Here is a 24,482-nt window from a genome sequence, read left to right as displayed (position 1 = left end):
AACACTCCGTAAGTGGAAACCCGAACCCCTAAAACCCTAATCTTTATAAAAAATCAAGAAAATCCAGATTTATTGATCTGTCGCGGGCCGCGTAAGACTTAAGGAGAGTCTTCGCGGGGCGCGACAGCTTGGCAAAGCTCCGGATAACGATCAAGGCCACATGTCAGACACGTGGCAGACCTAGGCCATGACACGGCAGCCCTAGCCGTAGCTAGGGTGGCCCTCGCGGGCCGCGTAGGATGGGCCTTAAGGCCTTTGCGGGCCGCGACGAACCCAATTTTCATCTATAAATAGTGTGTGCATGGGCAGTTCACCTGTGCTCGTAAAAATCCTTCAAAAACATTCAAAACTGCTCAAAATAGTGTGATTAAGTGTTGAAACGCTGCTGCGATCACAGGGTAATAACTCGATCACTGCTTCGATACAATTTCCGATCGATTGAAACCGATCTGATGGATGTTTAAGTGGTGCCTGAATTCGGGCTATACTTTGTCATTCGTCGTGAGGGTTTTGATTTCGTGAATTTATCGTAAATGTTGTATTAAGTTACTAACCTAGTCTCGTTTGCATTATTTAACTAGGTTACCAGACTTAATCAGTAGGCGGACTCTGTCCAGTTAAACTTGTAATGTGAGTCATTCTGTTTTTATCAAATTTCTTTATAAAACCCTAAATGTTTTCCAGTTATATTTTACAGGGATTAAGTCTTTGTTATCTTTAATTACTGGCAGTAAGTGGGGTATTGTGCACATTTCTGCTCTTTTATCACTTTTAGGTGAACGGATCTAAATAGTGATACACGTCATTTTGGGTGAACGGACCCAATAGTGATATGACCACAGTCATAGATCCGGTCGAGTGACAACTGGACCAGTTAATTATAAGACAGGAGCAATTGTAATCGCTCTTAATACTGTAAATTTATAACAATGTGTCATTTTATACAACTTGAATGACTCGCCAGTATTTCCCTGCTGATAAAATCTTTTTAAATATGTTTCAGGTGATTTACTGTGAACAAGGAAAAGTGTCGTGTAGCACTACCAGCTTGGATAAAGTGGCTCAGTAAATACACAAACATGTTTTTGTAAATGGGGAATTTCCCAGTGAAATTCCTTTATTGTAAATTATGGGGTTTGTCCCAAAACTTGAAATAAAATAAATGGATGTTTTCAGTTTAAATGATCCTGTTAAAATTTCCGCTGCCAAGTTAAGCACCAATTCCACGGGTTTCTGTCTCGCAACTTCTGAACCATGTAAAACCGGGTCGGGGGCTGTGACACAATGCATCGAGCGTTTGAGCTGGCGTTTTTGACTGCTTATACTTTTGCGAGATTGATGACGTATTTTCTTGAAGTTGACCATGTTGACTTTCTAAGACTCGTGAGTACCTTGTTGCTAACGTTACTTCTGTGAGTCTATATTAATGAATTGAAGTTGTTTTAAATACTTTTAACAGTAAGATTATCTTAAGCGGTTCGTAGTTGTTTTCCTTTTGTTACTTAATGAGAACTATTTACGTTCTGAATGTTGTTTTCACAGGTTGGTGATTTCTTACGTTTCAAGTCATGTGTCCTATACACGGAATTTGAACATGCGGAACAAACTTTGATTAATGTTGAAGTTGTCGCACACGTTACAAGGCCCGAACCGAGGTCTAGTGAGGTTTGTTCATTCTCCAACTTAAAATTTATCAGCCACTTAAAAATCAAAACCGACCAAAACCTGACAAAAAAAAACCGAACTGAAACGAAACAAAAAACTGAAAAGATCAAAACCGATCCGAAACGAAACAAAAAAACCGATTAAAACGAAACTAAAAATCAAAACTCAACCGAAACGAAACCGAATAAACCGACCAAACGGAAACAAAAAACCGAAACAAAACAAAAAAAACTGAAAAATATTGAAACCGATTCGAAACGAACCCGAATAAATCGACCAAACCGAAACAAAAAACGAAACCAAACCGAAACCCGTCCCAACCCGAAACTCGTCCCGTGCGGAAACTCGTGTCGGCCTAAAACCCTTTGTGATCTAAAACCTGTCCCGTGCGGAAACCCATGTCGGCCTAAAACCCGCTGCGATCCGAAACTCGTCCCGTGCGTAAACCGGTGTCGGCCCGAACCCAATCCAAACCGACCTGTTCCGATCCAAAACCCGCCCCGTGCCAAAACCCTTCTCGGTCCGAAACTCAATTTGAACTGAAACTGTTCCGATCCAAAACCTGTTTCGTGCCGTAACCCGTCTTGTATAGATACTTGTGCTGGCCCGAAACCCATTCTGATCCGAAACTTGTAGGCGCTAATCCACATCGACCCATTTCTCTAAAGTTGTCCACCCGCTTTGACCCAAAAATAACAAGATGGAATTTCAATTGACCCGTTGTGACCCGTTTAGTTAAAATATCTTACCCAAACTAACTCACATAATTTTAAAAGCAACCCAAACTAACCCATTTAAAAGCCTTTGGGTCAAGATTGCCCCATCTACTTTCTTGGAATCATCACTGCTGGCCTATAACCACAGCCATCGCCTATAACCACCAAAACCACCCCCATTTGATCACCACCGTTCTCACTATCACCCTTGAATCTTTCCAAGTCTTTCTCCCAGCCACCACCACCATTCACCACCTGCCGCCGCCATCGCCAGTAGCCGACCACCGCCACCAAACCCTAAAACAAGTCTGAAAGACGAACCCCCATTGATTGCTATCAATTCTCCGACGCCACCAGCCAACTGCCCCAAATCGGTCAATCGGAACACTCTCAGATCTGAACCCAAATCTGCATAGGCCCCAAACATGTCAGAGAGCGGCGGCAACGGGATTTCATTTGATTTGAAACCGTTCAGATCTGTGAAGAACAAAAAATGGTAAGTTCAGATCCGATTGGTGTTATGATTTTGCAGGTGGTCGTATATAGCTTACGAAAAAATTTGTTTTTTTAGGCGAAGGAGGTCAGATTTGGGTTGTGAAAGTTGTTGTTATAGGGATAGAGAGAACTTTCTGACGGTGAGAACGGTGGTGGTTAGATGGGGGGTGGTTCTGGTGGTTATAGGCGGTGGCTGTGGTGGTGACTGTTGGATGTGGCTATGGTGGTGCTTCCAGGAGGTGGGTGTCGTGGCATGGGTGAAGGGGGTAAAGACAAAAAAATGGATTTTGGAAATTTATTCAAAATTTTATATGTAGAATTATCATAATACACTTACCTTTAACAAAAATTTTGGACGGAGTTAGAGGCGTGGAATGAAATAGAGATAAGTTAAATAAACCAAGGAATAAAATAACTATTTTTAAAAGATTGGGACAAAACCGTTAAAACAACCAAACCATATAGAACAAGTTTACTATAGTAGAAACATCTAATAAAAAACAAATTCCCGTCTATTGTCGTTTCCCGTCGCATCACGGCGGCGCCACTCATCGGCAAATACCAGATTCTTTACGCAAACAACCTCCGTCCCTATTTCCACCAGCACTCCAGTTTCCACAATATTTTCCCCAATTCTCTTCAACCCAACAATTAGTAAAAGAAGAAAAAACCTTTGGTAACTTCTCTTTCATTTACCTATACATTCTAAATTTTCATCTTGAAAAATTAAATTTATTTGAGTAAATTTTTAGAATTTTAGGTTTTTTATTCATCTGTTTATGCGGCGCCTGTAAATTCGAATTTGTTAATCTTATTGCATAAGTTTTGAGCTTTAGATTCTAACCTTGTGGTTTGGGAAACTTGTTTAAAATGTGATTCCTTCAATGAATAATAAAAATAATATTTTTATTATTATTGTCTCTAGTATTTAAGATATGCTTCTTGTACTACATGCAACTACAAACCAACATTTTGCCATAAAAACTTGATATTTCTGATTGCAGACAGTTGCTGGAACTGGCCTAAATCTTGTTAGTTTTCTTGTTGTAGTTTTTGATTTTCTGTGGTGAGTATATTTTAAATAATGTTTAGCTAAGCAGTCAAATTCAGTAGCGGTGGAATAGCGGTTATTAGGCCTTCCAAAATAGCAGTGTCAAAGTGCCATTTGACCGATATTGACCGCTATTTCATGGCTTACGATTAGAGCATGTTACAAATATTGGCACTTTTGAGTTTTAACTTTTGATATTACTATTAATATTATATATGTTTTACGTTTTATATATGTCGTTGTCATCATCATCATACTCAGTAAATCCTACCAATAACAAAGCTAAGGTAGGGTCTGAGGAGGGTAAGATGTAGACAGCCTTACCTCTACCCCGTAGGAATAGGGAGGTTGTTTCCGGTGAGACCCCCGGCTCGATATAAAATTACTTCTATCCCACTGCGATAACCTATATCTCAAATATCGGTCCTTGACCGCTATTTGATTTTGGACCGCTATAACTGCATAGCATGTTTAGTTACATTCTGTGCTTGTGGGTCAACAAAGGAGAAGTAGTGGGGATGCCTATACTCTCCATGTTTTCCTCTAGTTTAGTGATCATATTATCTCTTTTTACGGTTTGTGTAATCCCTATAAAAGGGTTGTTGTTTTTGGTTAATGATCATGTAGAAGAATGTTCTAATGTGTTGTTTGTTTTTTCTGAAAAGCTCTACGTAAGTTCTTCTGTCTACGCCGCGCAGACATTGCCACGTGCAGACTGTTTGTTTTTCCGAAGACGTTTCATTAAAAGACGTCTGTGTGAGCTCTTCTTGGTGCAGACTTGGCCTAGCCACTTCTAACATCTTCTAAGGTCTGCAGAGAGTTAAGCACCACCACTCACCACCACCGCCCATCACCACCACCACCACCACCGTCCACCGTGCATCACCACCACCACCATCCATCACCACCATCCATCACCACCGTCCATCACCACCGTCCACCACCCACTACCGTCCATCTTCATCACCACCACCACCGTCCACCACCCACCACCACCATCTACCACCATCACCGTCTAGTACCACCACCACCAGTTTATTTTAGAAGTTTGCATACGTTAAAAAACAAACAACTTTCTTCTTGCAGACTGCAGAGGTTTGGTCCACCTCTTCTTCTACAGATGTCTGCAGATGTGGTCCGCAAACTGCAGACATTTTACCTCTTAAAAAACAAACAGCACCTAAATGTTCTTTCTCAAATTCTATCTAGCTAATCTTGGTTTTAATAAACGTGCGTGAGGCGAACTGGAAAACGCCTTTAGAGATTGATGGGGTGCCCATGTAATTCTGGGTCAAAGTTGGTCAAAATTAAAGTTTGTAGGAAGCTATATGTAAAAACAACCAAAATTCTTACTTCATACTAAATTTGGTATGTGAAACAAATGATAGAGAAGCAACTTATGTAAATAAAGTTTATTTGGTTGTACATAGAGCAACGCCTTTCTTACATGATTCAGCAAATTTGTAGGTTTTAATTATCTATTTTTGTGGCGTCAGCATCAGTAAATTTGAACTTGTTTATCGTCTTGCATACGTTTCCGGCCTAGAATTCCAACCTTGTAGTTTGGGAAACCTTTTAAAAGTATGACTCCTTCAATGAATAAGCATATCGCCTTTATTTAAGATACGCTTCTTGTTACATAGGTGTATATCAAATTATAGTACATGCAATAACAAACGAAGATTTTTATATCTGTCCGTCAACAGTGGCGAAGCTTGACCCGAATGACCGGGGGGGGGGGGGGGGGGGGTGGTATATACCCAAAAATTTCTATTCGAAAACTACATATATAACACTACTGAGCGAAAAGTTCGGGGGGTCGGGCGCCCCCTCCCGCCCCTTCTATACTTCGCCCCTGTCCGTCAATACTGTGTCATTGTTGTAATTTTTATAAGATTACATTCATGATTGTGTATATGTGTTTAGTGTCTTTGACAGGATTACACAATGATTGGACATTTTCTTACCAGAGGGCTCGTGTACGTTGATCGAAAACTCATTTCTTCTTCATTTACCGATAATTATAGTTTGTTTTCTTTAACTATATAATGCATGCAGAATGGTTTTTGGATATGCATATCCAGCGTATGAGTGCTTCAAATCAGTGGAGATGAATAAGCCTGATATCGAGCAACTTCGTTTTTGGTGTCAATATTGGTACTATACGTGTTACGTCTTATTGATTCACAGGCTTAGATCTTAAACCGTATACTAATGTTTTCAGGATCTTAGTTGCTATGTTGACTGTTTGTGAACGGATTGGCGACACATTTGTTTCATGGTAAGACCACATAGTGATATTTCATCGGTTTCTTTGACTTCTTTCTTTTTACGTTTGAGGTTTTTTTTTTTTTTTTTTTTTTTTTTTTTTTTTTTTAAAGGGTTCCGATGTACAGTGAAGCAAAGCTAGCATTCTACATATACTTGTGGTACCCCAAAACAAAGGTAATATTTTTTTTTTGGAGTAAATTACAAAAATCGTCCTTTATGTTTGTTTATACCAAATTTCAAAGATTGTCCTTTGCCTTTAAAATTGACGAGAACAAATCTTGCACGTAATGTCCTTTGCGCCTAACCCAGTTAATTGTTATGGTTAAACCTGATCGCATAAGGGTAGTTTAGTCTTTTTACCCATTTAGTTAATAAATAAAACAGAAATAAAATTTAAAAATTTGATAATTTAACGATAAAAAATAACTGGGTTAAACGCAAAGGACGTAAGTACGTAACGTGCAAGATTTGTAAATATAATGTACAAATTCCGTCAATTTTAAAGACGAAGGACAATCTTTGAAATTTGGTATAAACAAACATAACCGACAATTTTTTTAATTTACTCTTTTTAATTTAATGTTTCTCTTTTGTTGTTTTGGTAAAAAAATTTAGGGAACAGTTTACGTTTACGATTCGTTCTTCAAACCATACATTGAAAAACACGAGCCCGAAATTGATCGTAACTTGACGGAACTAAAGACGAGAGCTGGAAATATGTTTGTTTTGTACTGGCAAAGAGCCGCAAGTTATGGTCAAACGCGTATACTCGATATTCTTCAATACATTGCTTCACAATCAGCCCCTAAACCTCACACACCATCATCTGATTCAGCTCCTCACCAACGAGACGCTGCAGATGCAGAGGGCCACCCGCAAGTGCCGCCAGCACCATCGTCTTCTGCTGCTGTCTTGAGAGCGCAAAAGGCAATGTTGTCACAAAGTTTAGCTATGGTGGCAAAATCTCAAACGTCTAATGAGGTGGAGATGACGGAAACCGAGCCGTCTGGTAACCCTGATCCTCCCCCAAAGGAGGTTGTTATGGAAGAAGATGTTAAGGTGTACACGCGTGTTAGGTCAAGGAAAGCGGGTGACACGTCGGGTCAATAATGTCCTTGGCAATTTATAGTTTGTAACATGTGAGTATGTAGGATGCTGGTTTGATTAATGTAACGCGGTTGTGTTGTATATTATTACTTGCTTTAAGTTCACCTATTACACACGTTGTGAAAGTTGAACCTACACCACGAAACACCTACTGCCGTTGGCTTATTATTTTACATGCGTTTTTAAAAAAGGGTCGAGTCGCATACACACAAGATTGGGGTTGGTTTAGACGCATGAGTGAACTCTTGGTACTTGGGCAAATGTTGTGCGTTGAGAGGTTATACCAATGTTTTAAAAACCGGCTCAAACCGGCTGCTTATATCGGTTGAACCATCCGATAGAACCAGTTAAATATATATTTGTATATTTAATATTACGATATGAACAATTAAATAATATATATTATCTTATATATAAAATCTTAATCATGAATATATATTAATAATTATAAACACAAAAACTAGAGAAATGATATCATTACCAGATATCAAACAAGACAAGACAAGCCGAACTTGAAGTACTCACAAACCAAACACAAGCTTTTGAAATAGACCTCTAAACGAGCCAAGCGCGTACTTAGGCGATCTCGGGCTCATTTTCATCCTTTAAAAAATCAATTTACTTTCATATATTAAACGTTCTTAACAATAAATCAAATTTATTAATATTACACAATTTGTTCAAATTTAATACAACGGTTTTTTAACAAGAAATCGTCAGATTCAAAAACGCAAATCTACCTCAAGATTAATCATCATCATCATCATACTTAGTAAATCCCATCAATAGCAAAGCTAAGGTAGGGTCCGAGGAGGGTAAGATGTAGACAGTCTTACCTCTACCCCGTAGGAATAGAGAGGCTGCTTCCAGTGAGACCTCCGGCTCGATAGTAGTTTTGCATCAAGCCTTGGACACAAGGCACATAACACTCAACAATCGGGACAAAGGCCGACCAGTGCATGTATCCTTTTAGGTTTTTAAAGATTAGTTCTACAATGAATTCATATATCAAGTTCTAATCATATACCATTATCTTTTGACAAGAGATTACAAGTGCAAATGGTTGCCAAACAGCTACAGCCTTTCTTTACTGATCAAATCTGTTTTAAACAAACCTTATTACCAAAATAAACAACTTCATCTTCTTGCCTTATTTCCTTTTTCATCATCCTGTGCTATAATAAAACTAGTTCTAACGCAAAAACTTTTACTATTTTACGCTAAGTTCATACCCCATAATTCACTCGCGCTAACCTCTGCATTTGACCCGAACCAGTAATCATCAGCAATCTGCAAAAGTAAGAACCACGTGTGGATTGATTTAGCTTGTGTTATATCTCAAACGGGTCAAACAGAAAAATAGCTAAAAATATCTCAAACGGGTCAAACAGTAATTAACATTTAACACGTCAAATGTGTAATAAATTTTGTTAAGAAATGAAAAACAAAAACATGTTTTCCGGTCAACCGAATCTGACCCATACCAAAAAACTGACTTGTTACTACCCGAACCCGTTACTCAACCCGCCGACACATCTGTCTTGCCAACTTTAATTGTGTAGAGTAATTAAGAACCAAATAATGGTCGATTTAGGTTGTGTTATATCCCATACGGGCCAAATAAAAAATAGTTAAAAGGATAATAACAACCTCCTATATTTTTTATCCATATATTTCGATTATTGTTGTAATGATATTGCCTTTGTGAACATAATAAACACATCAATTATGTATTAATTTATGTAAGAAACTTATACTAAAAAATGACTTGTTTCAACCTGAACCCATTAACCCGAAAGGGGTGCAAACTAGCTGACCTACTCGAGCTCGGCTCGAAAAAAAAGCTCGAACGAGCCGAGCTTAAATGAACTCAACCCCAAGCCCAAGCCTAAAAAACAGACCCGTTTAGTAAACGAGCCCCAGCCCGAGCTTCGCTTATTAAGCTCAAGCCATCTCTTGAGCCTAAAAAGCCCACTGTTTATATAATCTTTAATTAATATATTAAATATACATTTAAATAACAGCAATTACTATTTATAAAATAATGAAAAAAATAACTGAAATATATATAAAATATTATTCATAATTAATATTAATTAACTGATTACTAAAGAAGCCGAGCCTGAGCCGAGCCCGAGCTTGGAAAGCTTCCTACGAGCCGAGCTCGAGCTTTCACAAGTTAAACGAGCTCGAGCCTAGTCGAGCGGGGGCTCGGCTCGTTTGCACCATAGTTGTCAATAGCGATCGCTACGGTCTGGATTTTAGGTTTTTGTTAAATATACATGTAAAATAGCATATATACCAGGGTATTTTGATATAATATACATATAATTTTTTTTTTCTAGAGTATCGTTGTTCGCTATGTAGCATATAGGTACCTTGTCGTTATTCGCCATTAACAACTATGGTTTGCACCCCTAAATACTTGTAGAGTGGAATAATAGAGCTAGAACTTACATCATTCTGTGACGGTATTATCTTCTTGATACCATTTACTTGGGAGTCAAACAAGTTGAGTGATTCTATATTAGTATTTTGGTGTGATGCGTTGACCGAGCCGCCATCTTCTCGAGCTGTTTCGTTTAATGATTTTCTCTGCTCCTCGGATTCACTAGCATGGAACATACCGATACCCGAGGGTCAAAACCATGTTTACTTTTGAGTAAAATTAAAAAGATAACTAACTCCAAACGTTAGAGACTAGATCAGTATTAAAATGTATGAAAAGCAGTACCTTATAAGATACATATCAATCGGGCCTGTATGGCTTCTAACAATAAGTCTAAATTGTTTCTGAGAAAAACCACTATCCTGCAAACCCAATATTTTCATATCAAAATAAAACCATTAACAAAAATAATGATAGATTACATCCATTAGGCCTGTAAACGAACCGGACATTTATAAACTTGTTCGGCTGGAAGTTCGTTTTATGTTCGTTTATTTAATAAACTAACGAACATGAACACAAATATTTGTTAATTTAATTAAATGAACGAACATGAAGACAAATATTTGTTAATTTAATTAAACGAACAAACATGAACACATGTTTTGTTCGTTCATTTATGATCGTGAACGTCCGTTTATTTACATTTGTTTATGTTTGTTCATTTATGTTTGTTTCAGTTGAAATACATAAGTAGTATATAAATATCAAACATAAAAGGAAATTCTAGCTACTTATATAAATATAACTAATTGGTAATTGGACTTTTTAGTAATAAAAATTGGGTTTTCAATGGAATTTATTGTAATTAATCACTAAGGAGCCGTTTGGCAACATCTGAATGGTTAAGTGCTGAACCAGTAAGAGGTAGAGGTCTGAACCATTAAGTGCTGAACCAGTAAGAGGTCTGAACTATTAAGAGCCTTTATAATGCTTAACCGTTCAAAGGCAAATGTCTGACCAATTCAGATTAGAGGTCTTAGCCATTCAGACGACTCTGTATAAATCTTAACCATTCAGACATCTGCTCGTGAAACAAACAGTCTGAACCATTAAGTGCTGAACCAGTAAGATGTCTGAACCATTAAGAGCCTCGTTAAGAGGTAAACAAACGATATTAACCTTATGTTCATTTATGTTTGTTCAATTATGTTGTTTATTGTTTGTTAAATTATGTTCGTTTAAGTTTGTTTGTTTGTTCATCTGAACCACACTCACCTGATCAGGGTCGGGAACCTCAATAGAGCTAGCACGTGGCGCTCTTATTGCGATTAGGGTCTGATTCTGCACTCAACAAATAAACGTAACTTTATAACGGGTATTTAAAAAATGAGTCTGAGATCACTGGAAAAACTCATCGAACCTTGAAACATGGAATATTCCTAAGATCGTCTCCCGTCAAGTAAAGGTGCCTGAAAGAAACCAACAAAATGTCTGTTGGATCATATCGAGTGACAATATTTAGAACCGGTAAAGTCGAGTTGACCCGCTTTCCAAAAGTACGGATAGTCATTGTGGTTTGCAGTTTGTAACACATTTAGCCCACAACCAACCAATCTAAAGGTTTTAGTAGGTTCAAGTTATTAGGAACTAAATGCGTTACAAAGTGAAAACCACATGGACCATATCCGTGTACTTTTGGAAAGCTAGGGACCAAATCCAAAATTTTGATAAACCACAGGGGGCATCCGTTTACTTTATTTTAAAGAATCAATGTTTTAAGTAGGATTAAGAAACTATATTGTAATGATGATAATCATATCTTTGAAACAAAACGATCTACGGCATTTTAAGCAAATTCAAAACGATCCTTGTAGAAATGAACAATTTTAGGAAAATTGTTAAGAAAAAATAAATAATTACAAAATAATCACGTGTTACAGTTTTTGTCCGAAAGTGCTTATTCTTTCGCATTTTTGCAAGAACAATGGCTTGGCTTGTTTGTAACAAACAATCAAAAAAATGATTCCAGATTTTAATTACTCTAAAACTATGATCATATTGTAGCATAAAGATTAATATATGTGAAGAACAACATAAAGATATCAAGTTAGACGTACTTTTGATGATTATGATTGAGTTCCACTGAGTTCAGGCGCTCTCGTGATTTCCTGGATAGAAAATAAGATGTTATACTGATATGTTATATTTTATACAAATTCAATTAATCACTAAATAGCGTGAAAATAGCGTTTCTTTTTTTTTTTTTATAAATATAAATAGAGATTAAAAAAAGGAAGCATATTTAGGTTTTTTTTTTGTAATAGGATTGAAAAAAGAAGTGTATTTCTTCCATATTAGCAGATTTTTTTTTATAAAATATACATGTAAAATATTTCTTCTTTTTTTCAGTGTATCGCTAAACATGAAACAGCGCCTGATATTTCATTGCTATCGTTGTATAGCGTATAGGTAGCTTGTCACTATTGTCCGCTATTCGCTATTGACAACTATAATTGTATTTGCAACCAACTAAACCTTATGCATTCATCAAGCCTGGATTCTTCAGCATGCAGTTGTTCAACCTCCGCCTGTCATAAAAACGTCAAAATTAGTGTTTGGACGTTCAGAATTTGCAAACCTCATGAACCTCTGTAACTGAGTCGAGTTGAGCCGAGCCAGGTTGAGCTCGAGCTCGAACTTAAACAAGCCAGCTCGGCTCGGCTTGTTTATTTTTTTGAGCTGAAAAGTCGAGCTCGAGCTCGGCTCGTAAAATGTTCGAGCCAGCTCATTATTTTTTTTATTTTATTTTTATAGATACGGAAAAAATAAAAAAACCAAAAAAATAAACGTGCACGTATATCTATATGCATTATTTTTGTTTTTCTAATATTTTAAAGACTGAAATACATATTAAAAATATTATATGTATAACTTTTGTTTATTTTCCCATATTTTTATATATTATTGATTAATTAAACTTAAAATATTAACACTTCAACCCCGTCCCACATATTTTATTTTTATTTTTTCGAGCTATAGCGCATTTCTGCAACTACTTTAAAAGGCACACTTGGTTAAAATTCATATTATATTACCGTACTGTGTTATTTGTAGTGCTTTATACGTTACCTTTAATTTTTTTGAATTATCAAGCTGGCTTCGTGGTGATGAACTATTGTGTCCCCTGTAAGTGAAAGGTCAATGCACTAACAAATGAACATAAGCACAAATGCATGGAACAGAAGGATAAAAAAAACTTACTTCCACCGGATGTGATTCTTTGTAGCCTTTTCTACTAGTCCTATTCCTTCAAGTACGTTGGTAATATCGTAAATTCTCCTCTTTTGAACCTGCACAAAAACTAAAAGATAAATGATATTCATAATGCATGAAAAGTTATATGACTTTGAATAAGGTAGGTAAAGACGTAAAGTACACGGATGGTCCCTGTGGTTTACCAAAATTTTGGATTTGGTCCCTAGTTTTCCAGAAGTACATGGATAGTCCATGTAGTTTCAACTTTGTAACGCATTTAGTCCCTAACTTGTTTAAGTTCGAAACCATAGTTATTAAAAGCGTTAGGTGCACTCAAGGTACATAGGCCTCGCCTGGGGCCTAGGTGCAAAGCGCAAAAAAAGTGAGGGCCTGAGAAAAATAAAACGCATAATGAAAAAAAATTAAAATAAATTATGTATTAGAAAAAGAATACTATTCTTCAAATAAAATAACCAAAATCTATTATATAACACTTTATATCATATATTTAGTACAAAAAGTTCTAAAATATTAGTGTATTTGGCCGGAAACTCTCCAGAATCTAGGAATCTCGCCGGAATGTGCGCCTGAACCATCACCTAGAGAATTAAAGCGCAATTTCCTCGACTTAAAGCGCAACTGCCTCGCCTCGCCTGAAAAATGGGCCTAGGCGCAAGAGGCAATGGCTTTTAACAACTATGTTCGAAACCTTTAGATTTGTTGGTTAGGGGGACTAAATGTGTTACAAAGTGCAAACCACAGAGACCATCCGTGTACTTTACTTCTACAAAAAAGTGTGAAACGCATTTGGGAATTTTAAAGCCATTAATTTCCCTCAAGTTCCTTTCTTTTTACTCATATGAAAAATTAATAATTTAATAATACAAAAAAAAAAAAAAAAAGTTTTCTCTCGTCGTTTTTCAAACCATTCCTTTTCTCTCAATTACTTAAACTCATATAATTATTATTAAATTAACGCCTCTAAATTATGAATGAGTAAGAACATGTTGCTGATCATACATCTAAAATGACTGCAGCCTTGTTTAGATCAAGAATACCATCTTTATCCGCCTGTATCAAACTAACAAACTTCTTTGTCAGGAGTCCTGTCAACAACATAAAAAATGTTTATCATTAGTATATAATAACCGACATAATTCATAACCATAATAAATGATCATAGCGATTCGTGTAAGCTCACCAAGAGAACTATCATAACGACAAGCACCGGCCAAATTAAGATTATAGGAGTCTGTATTTGGTTCTTGTTTTCCAGATTTAGCCTTTTTAGTGGTCTTCGGTTGCCTGTTTCTTTTGCCAACACCGCAAGACGATGGTCCAAATGAATGATCGTATACTAGTTCAGTTTTGATGCTTCCTTGGAGAATCGGAGTAGGATTTATGACAGTTTGTTTTGGCTGTTTCAGAAGGTAGGAATAACAGAAATTACCATATGAATACAAGTCTATATCGTTAAGGACAAAGAGAGACGTTTATATCTACGCAATTCGAAAATCAAATCACCGAAAGCAATAAGCTAACTCACAAGCAAGGTTTGAAAGAACGGAAACGAGTTTCGAGGTGTTTTCCCTTCGCCTCTCGAGGCGAACGAGGCGTAAGGCCGAGGCGGTATTAATAAATATATATATAAAAATTAAATATATTATAAAAATAATAATACTAACTAATTTCATCATCAGATTCATCAAAATCATCAAAAACACACTTAAAAAAGACATGAAATGCTTGAAATTGACACAAAAAGTCAAAAACATCAAAAACAACTATCAAAATCCCCTGAGGCACAGCTTTCTTAGCGCCTCACCTCAGCCCCTCTGAGGCGCATATACATTAAAAACACCATGAGGCGCGTCTCGGGCTCGTTTTTTGGCCGTTTCGCCTCGAGGCGCACGCCTCAAACGTTTTTAAAACCATGCTCACAAGAGTATTCAAAAAGAACACATGCTTAAACTCAAGTGTTATCTTGTCTTTGCTTCACTTTGTTCGCCTTTATCGTCTAGATTACCAATGAATATAAATTTACTATCCTTGATTCCCAGAACTCACAATCTTTAAGTCCATGACTAATTTTAGTGGTCTTGCATTCAAGATCTAGTTAATGGCTTAATGCAATTAGGGCTGGCATAACAGGTCAGGCACGACACGATAAGACACGATGACCTAAGATGCTAGACACGACATGATATCTTTTTTTCCAAACACGAACATGACCTGTTAACAATCTTGTTTAGGGACACGATAAATATCACATATTTAGAAACCTGTTTAGTGAGACAAAAATTGCCAAAAGTTCATAAAAGTCTTATCTCCATACATAATCCTTAGCAAATTTAAAACAAAAATCCAAAAACGTCAAATCATAACATCCATTACAAATATAAACATGCCACTAATAGGTTAACAGGTGTTTAGACATGAATTTTATCGTGTCCTAAACGTATCGACCTGTTTAAAACACGAAACTTGTTAAGCCCAAACACGAAACCTGTTAACAAGTTGGTGTCATATAATAGGATAAATGGGCCCGTGGTCCTAGATAAAAACCCTAGTTCTGTAGCTATAATAAGGTAGGTAGGCTATTATAGCTACAGAATTAGGAATTTTATCTAGGATCACTGGCCCATTTATCCTATTATATGACACCACTTGTTAGCAGGTTTTGTGTTTGAGCTTAACAAGTTTCGTGTTTTAAACAGATCGATACGTTTAGGAGGGCGGAAGTCACCAGACCTAAAAATTTCTATACGAAAACTACATACTCTCCACTACTGAGCGAAAAGTTCGGGGGTGGGCCGCCCCCTCCCACCCCTTAAAAGCTTTGCCCATGCTTATAAGGTTTTCAAATGAAAATACAACATCCACACTGATAAACACTTGTGTAAATAACATAACATTACATTGAAATAAGCTATATATAACCATTCCTTTTGAATCACTATAAATTCAGTAAACAATTTATGCCTAATAACCGGAAACAGAGAACAGGCAGAAAGAAATAAACTCACAGGAAAGAAGAAAAGAGGCAAGTTGTGATTAGGTATTAAAGGATTGCATAAAGCAATCTGTTGTTGTTGTTGCAGGTGCATGGGTGACAGATTAACATCGTCGGCAACCGACATTGACCGCCGCCGGCAGTTGAAACAAACAGCGGGAAGGAATGCGGGCGGGATTGGAGGAGACTTCCAACTTCGAATACGTATATACACACGCTCTCCTACTTTAATAAGATTCCTTTGGTTTTTTTTCAATATTGGGTCTACCCTGGCCCATTTGTAAATCGTTGGTGATTTCTTTTACAAGTTTTTTAATTTTTTTAAATGAATATTATTAATACTAGTGCTAATTTCCACGAATTTCGCAGTTTTGACAAAACAATATGTTTTTGATGTATAGATTTAAATAAAAATATACGTTTATTGTTGAACAATAGAGGGAAGACAAGAATTTTGGGAACAATTTTCTGGATATATTCTCAAAAGCAAATTACAAGAATTTAAATATGCAATGGTTATGAGCACATGATGCCCATGTCCGTTATTTCTTGGAGACATGCATGTAACAACTCCTACCATGCTACACTAACTAACCACTAATGCAATATTGAAATAACATGTGATAAATAAAAATGCAACTGCCAAATCCCATGGAATATTCCAATGCTACCTTGCAGATCAATCCAGGAGCCTTGTGGGCCTCCTATGCATTCTCTTGGGCCGATTGTTCAGTTGGGCCTCTTCCTCCTGCACTTGGGCTGGGCCTTCATGTGACAAGCCTGCCTTGACTGCATCATCCCCCTCCTCTTGGCCTTCAACATTGCCCTCAATGTCTGCGAATTCAAGGAATTGTTGCTGAAACTCGTCGACATCTTCCCAGGTGGCTTCCTCTAGCGGTTTGCTGGCCCACTTAACCTAAGACTTGCAGCTTGTTGTTATACTCACGACGATCAATAACAGATTCTGGTAGCGGTGCCATTTCCATATCTGGAAATAACTTCGTAAGATCCCCCACTGGATTTGAAACTGTGCCATAACTCTGCTTAAGAAGTGAGACGTGAAAGACCGGATGAACCTTAGACCCTGCCGGTAGCGCTAACTTATAGGCAACTTTTCCGATTCGCTCTAGTATCTTATACAGCCCATAAAAACGTCGAGATAGCTTCTGATTATCTCAATGATTAACTGACATTTGACGATACTTGTGTAGCCGTAGATAAACATAGTCGCCAACGTTGAATTCTTTGTCAATACGTTTCTTATTAGCTTGTTTCACCATGCGATCTTTGGCAGCCGAGATTGATTCTTTTAAAACCTGAAGAATATGTTGATGTTGGGCCAAGGAGTCTTCAATGGAGCCTGTTTTACTTGAGCCGGGAACATAATTATGACTACTTGTAACATCTCGTCCATTGCTCGAAATGGCGACATTTTAATTGATAAATGGTGGCTTGTGCTATATGAAAACTCAACCAAGTACAAATATCGTTCCCATGTTTTCGGGGCATCGAACACAAACGCCCGAAGATACATTTCAAGGCCTCGATTCACCACTTCTGTCTGGCCATCCGTTTGCGGATGGTAGGCATCGACTGCAGCAACTTGGTGCCCCTTTGCCTAAATAACTCTTTCCAAAAATGACTTACGAATAGCGGATCTCGGTCTGAAACAATGGCTTTTGGTAAACCATGTAACCGATATATTTCCCGCATGAAGATTGAAGCTAAGGACACCGCTGTGTAAGTGGTTGGTAAGGCGATAAAATGCACAAACTTTGAAAGACGATCTACGACAACCCATATGGTTGTCTTCCCTTTGGAGTTTGGCAACCCTGTGACAAAGTCCATGGAGATGTCGACCCACGGGTATTCTGGCATGGGCAGCGCCTGCAATAACCCGTATGGTTTATGGTTAGGATTCTTAATGGTTTGACACACTTGACAAGCTTTAACAAAGCTTGCGACATCGCGTTTAAGACCCAACCATGTAAAAAAGCTAGCAAGGCGTTTCATCGTTGCGTTGACACCAGAATGACCACCCAAAAAGGAGGAGTGAAACTCTTCCAAAAGTCGGTGACGCAAATCCGAAATGGGTGGCACCAAAAGCTTCCCATGCACATACATTAAACCATCGCGAAAAGCATGATGAGGAAAACTTACCGGATCTCTTTTAACCTCGGTTACAAGTTTACTACCGGTTGTGTCGGTTAGGTAATAAGAACAAAGTTCTTCTAACCAAGTGGTCGCTATGTAGGATATGGATAATAAGGACGGAATATCAATGCGGCTTAGTGCGTCCGCAACGGTGTTTTCCTTGCCCAGTTTAAAATGGATCTCAAAATCAAGCCCCATCAGTTTCGTAACCCACTTTTGTTGTTCCGGTGTCTGAATGGTTTGAGAAATGATGTGTTTTAGGCTATGAGATCGGTGTATATGCGAAAACGACGTCCTAAGAGGTATTGACGCCATTTTTTAACGGCTTTGGTAATGGCGTATAATTCTTTCGTATGTGGATTGACCTTGCATCGTAGAACAAAGTTTTTTGCTGAAAAAAGGCTATTGGATGGTTGTTTTAGGAGAGAACGACACCGATAGCTTGACCAGAAGCATCCGTGGTAACGTCGAATGGTTCGGTAAAGTTGGGAAGAACAAGTGTGACTAACTGTTGCATGTGTTTCTTAAGCTGCATAAATGCATTCGTAGCCTCGCCACTCCATGTGAACTCTTTTTGTTTCAAAATGTCAGTTAACGGGGCAAAGATTTGAGCGTATCCTCGTACGAATCGTCAGTAATAACCAGTAAGGCCCAAAAAAGCCTGAAGGGTAGTAAAGGACGATGGTGCCGACCACCGTTGAATGGCCTCGATTTTGTCGGGTTCCAGGGAGACACCAGTGGCTGAAATTCGGTGACCTAAAAATGAAATTTCTGGTACACCAAAGGTGCACTTGGATGCCTTTGCATGGAAATGGTTTTCATGCAATTTCTTGAAGACATAACGAAGATGATCATAATGCTCTTCTTTTGTTCCACTGTATATCAATATATCATCAAAAAAACCAAGACGAACCGGCTAAGCATGGAAAAGAAAAGACCATTCATCGCGGCTTGAAACGTTGAGGGTGCATTAGTAAGACCGAATGGCATTACGAGAAATTCATAATGTCCATCCATTGTTTGAAATGTCGTTTTATGAATGTCCTTCGGTGCGAACGAATTTAGTGATATCCGGATCATAGGTCAATTTTGGAAAAGATAGTAGCACCGTGAAGTTCATCTAAAAATTCATCGATAGTTGGTATGGGAAACCTATCACGGATCGTGACGACATTCAAGGCTCGATAATCGACGCAAAAGCGCCAAGTGCCGTCTTTCTTTTTGATAAGAAGAACCGGCGAGGAGAATGGGCTTTGACTTGGTCGAATGATGCCATTAGCAAGCATCTCGGATCGGTCATAATTTGTTTCTGGTAATCTGGGTATCGATACGGTTTCACATTAATTGGCTGGTCATTGTTGAGGAGGGTAATGTGGTGGTCGTGAGGACGAGTAGGAGGTAGTGATTGCGGTTCAGCAAACACTGGTTGAAATAGGTTGAGAAGAACTGTGATATTTGGGTCTGTGGACGTAGCTGTTGGTGGCAGATGTGGTTGTGGAAGTGGTGGCTCGAAAGTTAAAGTGTGTAACGATGCAATGGACCCATGGCGAAGGAGTGTGGATAATGAACTTGGCGATAATGGTTGGGCTAACGGTTCACCTCGTAATGTGGTGTAACACCACGTAAAAACGTGTCCAATTATGTGAATACACGTGTCCTAAACCCTAATCATGTGAAAGATTGGGTTTGAAGGACTAAAGTTGTAAAACGATCAAAATATGAAACCGAAGGGACTAAAAGTGTCATCATGCCAAACTTGTGCCTCTGAATGACAACCCACGAAAAAAATATATTCTTAAACAAGTAATTAATTGGATATAAGAAGCCGTTTGTGAAAATAATCGAAAGATTATAAACTACAGGGGTTAAACGTATCAACATGTTAATTCTTACCTCTGAGTGACCACCTTTTAACAAACCTGGGGCTTCGGAATATTCAAATATACTCTCAAGAATAAGTGATATAAATTTCATGAGTTTTCGATATCGTTAGGTGTTGTTTACGCAAATTCCCAAGAATAAGGGTTAAAAGCATCAACGAGACGAAACTAGTATTTTCGGTGATCGTTTAACGAAACCGGACCTAACGGTGTTTGGTTATACTCTCAAGATCATCTACAAACTAACTAGAAGGGTTAAAAGTGCCTAAAATAAAAGATACATTGCATTATAAGGTACAGGGACTGAAAGTGACAAGTTTGAAACTTGTTTTGCTGGTATGTGGTGTGGTGGCGTCGCGCCACAGCCCCCCCCCCCCCTTTCGCCGTGGCGCGCGGCGACGACCTTAATTTGACATAATTCCTTGGCCAGGTGCAGGTCACCTTCTTCGTTGGCCTCCAAAGAAGTCTAACTCGAATTCTATGGAAATTTGATAGTTTTTAATACCACTTTGGACACTTGTGATGATCTTAACACATCCCTAAACACTTGTAATGATCTAGTGTATGTCCCAAACACTATAAATAGGCTCATTGTGCAGTCATTTCACTTGCACCATTCAAACAATCACTCATCTCTTAACTCTCTAGCTTGTGTTCCGATCATTTCTGGAGGTTCTTGACCCAAAGGGAAGCTTATTCTTGTAGAAAAGATAGCTAGGACCCTTTGTAAGTGTCTTAGCCCCCCTTTTTTTAGTTCAGTTTTTAGTTTAAAAACCGAAAAGTCAAAGTTATCGTAATCTGACTTTGACTTTCGGTTTAAACTTAAATGGTCCAGCCACTGTCCGAAATAAATGTGGTTATGTGACCACAATTAGGTAGGTGATTAACCTTTAAAAGGGCACCTTCTAATTATTTCGTTTGCCTAGTTAATTGTCGAGTCAAACTATTAAGTTAAAAAGTCAAACTGACCAGAATTTGAAATAATAATCATAACTAACAATGCAGAGGTTATAAATTATATTTTATCACTCTAATAACTTGATAATTAGTATTAGAACATGTTTAAGCATGTTCAACCAGACAATTATCAGTTTAGGGTCGGTTCACAACCGAAAGTCGCAAAAGCTTGACTTTTGCTTTGACCTTCATTTCTGACCCGATTGAGCTTAATTCTTCCATGTTTTAAGCTTCCATTAGGATGACCATATGTTGTAGTATAACCCTCTGGAGTTATATTGCCTGGTCTTTAGTATTCTGAATTATATGCTAATCTCCGTTAATATGCTTATAAATGTCCATTTTACCCTTTTGACATATAAACGAGATTTTTGAAAATATGAGAGGATAGAAACCTTCATAATTGATATATAAGTATGTCCCGAAAATTTGACATCAGTTCCTGGTCTCAAACAGAAGTTATGCTCGATATCGTAAATTGAAGCTTTTTATTAATTTAATTACGCTATCTTGCATAAGTCATATTTAAACATAGGTTTTGACCCAAAACTCATTACCTACTGTTAACATATTATTTTTAGGGATTTTTAGGATTTTTGGTCAGATTATAAACTGACCATATCATTGAGTTCTTGTGTAATTCGGTAAATGACGATAATACCATTTTCATGCATAAAATGAGATTAACGAATGATTTGAATGACAAACCTTTTCCTACTGATCTTATATATTAAATAAATTATTTTGAGCATTTAAGACTGTCATAGCCCCCGACCCCACCCTGGGAGCGAGAGCCATGAACCAGCCAGATGGTATCGGTGTTTATTAATTATGCAGCGGAAAATTTTTCATCAAGATCATGGTTAGGAAACAATTTCAGAGTTTGTAAAACACCATACTTTTAATATTAAACAAATGGGCTAAAACCCATATTCAATTCAATTGTTTTTATAGGGATAAACCCAAATAAATAAAACATAAATTTCTTCTTTTGTTCAGGTAATTATAGTCACTTTATTTAAGCCTTCAGTGCTCCATAGCTGGCTTCTATTATCTTTACAGCAAATTACCTGAAACGCGTTTTGAAAACATTTTATCAGTAATAAATACTGGCGAGTTCATTCCATTTTTATAAGAAAATATATTGTTATACTTTACAACATCAAGGTTTTTACATTTGTTTATACTTACCAAAAAAACTCAATCAATATTTGTCACATGGTGGCAATTCCGATGTGACGGTAGTCATATTACTCATTGGCTAACTTTCATCCAATAGTGAAGTTTATCAAGTAATACATATAAAATATATCTTATTATGATTCAATGGTATCGGTCACTAGGCGATTCCCGTGACGGTGATCATTCTTTCAACTAGTGACTCTGGTCATATCACTGTTGATCATTCTTTCAACTAGTGACTGGGGTCATAACACTGTTGATCATTCTCTCACTAGTGCCTATGGTCGTATCACTATTGATCATTCTCTCAACTAGTGACTCTGGTCATATTTTTGGTCATATCACTGTTGATCATTCTCTCAACTAGTGACTCTGAATTTAATACTGTCCCATGACATTACTTTGTCAAATATATTTTCTATGACACAAAACCAATTAGCCCAGAAAATGAAATATATCATTTTCTGTCAAATTGATAGCTATAACTTTATCAAATATAATATATTAATTAAATAATTGTGATGTTATTATTTAATATTTTATCGTGACTAAGATTTAAAATATAACCTTAGTATATTAAAAGTAGAATATATTATATTTGACATATTTTATTATGACATACATTATTTTATAATGTTAATAGTAATTTAGGTTTACTAATATACTTTAATGATGATTAATAAAGCTCTATTTTATATACACACAATTTAGATTTATTTCAATCATACATAAAATTTATAAAATTTATTAATTATCATGTATCGTTTGCATTCACATAATATATTACTGTTGTCATATGTTACATTGTTTTTTTTTTTTTTTTTTCAAATAGAAGGTAGAACAAAATTACATTACGATGCTTTGTCAAAACTCAAAACAATATGATGTTGATGAATCTAATCATTAGTGATTTATAGCATAAATTTAATGGGGTAAACAATTTTATTTGGTTTATATTTTCTTTTTTTTAAAAGAAAATTAGAGACCATGCAGATTTTCACTTCTAACTTTGTAAGTGTGTAATTAAATTCTTTAATTTATAGATTGTAACGAAAATATTTATAAGATAAGATTAGTTTAGTCATGATGACAAAAAGAGATTTTTGTTAAATGATTTAATAGTGTAAAAGCATATTTAAAATATCTATACTATATTATAAGGGTTATTGGATTTTAACACACCGAACTATCGGTTTTTGGCCGTTGTCACCCGCAACTAACACTTTGACATCCGGCACCCGCAACTTGACTTTTTGTTTGTGCTGACACCACCCAGTTAAATCTTTACTAACTGGGTTTGTTTTTTATCCTACTTGGCACAGACTAGCTTAAGTGGACAGGATTGTGTGGCGATTATCTTCTCATGCTTAGTCTGAGCTTCCATAAAAATATTCAACCTCTGAAACTCAAAACTCCATCCTCTGCTTCTCCAACTTCACCATCTCCTGTTGCTTCATATTTTCCATCCTCTCATAAATCTGTCCAAACCGAACAATTGCCCTCACTAATCTCTTATACGCCTTATTCTCCATCCTCCTGTACACCTCTCCAAACCGAACTATCGCCACAATTACTTATACGAAAAGTAGTGGTTTAGCGGCACGGTGAGATGGTTATATATGATGCCTAAGATGATGTTTACACCAGGTATCGGCGATGACGACATCTACAACGGTATTGGAACAAGAGCATGCCGCGGGGTACAGGGTTTCTTTATAATGTTGATGGGTAGAAGAGGTGATATTCCATCCTTTATATTCTATCCATAATGATGTCCATTAATTTCATAATGATAAGCATTGAAAACAATGACAAATTCCGTCCGTTCCGATTGTGCCTTAGTTGGTGGTGAGTTGAATGTATACAGAAAGGTTTATTGTAGAACAATAAAGATGGTCACTAGCCATTAATTCCGTGATTGAAGCCTAACATACTCTTTGTGTTCATTTAACATCAATTTATGTGAGAATTGATGAAATAACTTCTAATTTTTGCTATTTTTGTTTGATTTCGCTAGGGTTTTAGGTTAGGTGAGAACGGCATCTACGAAGATTAATACATCACGGCGACGAACGGCGGACTGAAAAGTCATCTCTGGCGAAATCATTACACAATTTTTACAGTGAAATTGTCACCGGCGATGGCGTAGACGGTGATCGGAAAAGTTTTCTGGTTGAGTTGTTTGAGTGTTGTTTGGGGTTAACAGAGAAAATTGAGAGTTTGTATATATAAGGTGTTTATTTGTTATGCTGACGTGGATATAATTTTGCCTACATCATCGCCACATAATCAGTTCCAACTCATCAAATTTGTGCCACGTAGGATAAAAAACAAACTTAGTTTG

General features: G+C 37.1%; 2 protein-coding genes across 3 annotated transcripts; one reads left to right on the top strand and one right to left on the bottom strand.

The window, feature by feature from the left end:
• Positions 1 to 3,353: 3,353 nt before the first annotated feature.
• Positions 3,354 to 7,433, top strand: LOC110936415 (putative HVA22-like protein g). 2 transcript variants are annotated; one of them, XM_022178800.2, is made up of 7 exons: positions 3,378 to 3,552; positions 3,881 to 3,942; positions 5,854 to 5,906; positions 5,986 to 6,084; positions 6,152 to 6,208; positions 6,309 to 6,372; positions 6,814 to 7,433. In XM_022178800.2, the coding sequence occupies exons 3-7, from the start codon at positions 5,875 to 5,877 to the stop codon at positions 7,306 to 7,308; spliced, it is 747 nt and encodes a 248-aa protein (XP_022034492.1). In that variant the 5' UTR covers positions 3,378 to 3,552; positions 3,881 to 3,942; positions 5,854 to 5,874; the 3' UTR covers positions 7,309 to 7,433. The 2 variants fall into 2 exon arrangements, with proteins under 2 accessions (XP_022034491.1, XP_022034492.1); XM_022178799.2 differs by lacking the exon at positions 3,881 to 3,942 and having other exon boundaries at positions 3,354 to 3,552.
• An 863-nt stretch (positions 7,434 to 8,296) lies between these two features.
• On the bottom strand, positions 8,297 to 16,216 carry LOC110936416 (transcription factor E2FC). The gene is made up of 12 exons (XM_022178801.2): positions 15,979 to 16,216; positions 14,154 to 14,370; positions 13,973 to 14,058; positions 12,959 to 13,047; positions 12,827 to 12,881; positions 12,233 to 12,285; positions 11,815 to 11,865; positions 11,118 to 11,166; positions 10,973 to 11,038; positions 10,040 to 10,116; positions 9,763 to 9,916; positions 8,297 to 8,595 (listed from the first exon to the last, which is right to left on the bottom strand). Exons 1-12 carry the CDS (start codon positions 16,090 to 16,092, stop codon positions 8,521 to 8,523), a joined length of 1,086 nt encoding a protein of 361 aa, XP_022034493.1. The 5' UTR covers positions 16,093 to 16,216; the 3' UTR covers positions 8,297 to 8,520.
• Between the last annotated feature and the right edge of the window lie 8,266 nt (positions 16,217 to 24,482).

This window comes from Helianthus annuus, chromosome 6, assembly GCF_002127325.2.
Source record: "Helianthus annuus cultivar XRQ/B chromosome 6, HanXRQr2.0-SUNRISE, whole genome shotgun sequence".
Lineage (NCBI taxonomy): Eukaryota > Viridiplantae > Streptophyta > Magnoliopsida > Asterales > Asteraceae > Helianthus > Helianthus annuus.
Note: the sequence above shows the minus strand (reverse complement) of the source record. Positions and strands in the feature narration are given on the sequence as shown.

Bases quoted from the DNA above. Each gene is read 5' to 3' on its own strand.
- LOC110936415 (XM_022178799.2), top strand. From the start codon at position 5,875: ATGATTGGACATTTTCTTACCAGAGGGCTCGT. The intron at 6,085-6,151 runs GTACTATACGTG...TAATGTTTTCAG, and splicing joins CGTTTTTGGTGTCAATATTG to GATCTTAGTTGCTATGTTGA. The intron at 6,209-6,308 runs GTAAGACCACAT...TTTTTTTTAAAG, and splicing joins GGCGACACATTTGTTTCATG to GGTTCCGATGTACAGTGAAG.
- LOC110936416 (XM_022178801.2), bottom strand. From the start codon at position 16,092: ATGTCGGTTGCCGACGATGTTAATCTGTCACCCATGCACCTGCAACAA. The intron at 14,371-15,978 runs GTGAGTTTATTT...CTTCTGAAACAG, and splicing joins TGCCTCTTTTCTTCTTTCCT to CCAAAACAAACTGTCATAAA. The intron at 11,039-11,117 runs GTTCGATGAGTT...TGTTGAGTGCAG, and splicing joins GGAATATTCCATGTTTCAAG to AATCAGACCCTAATCGCAAT.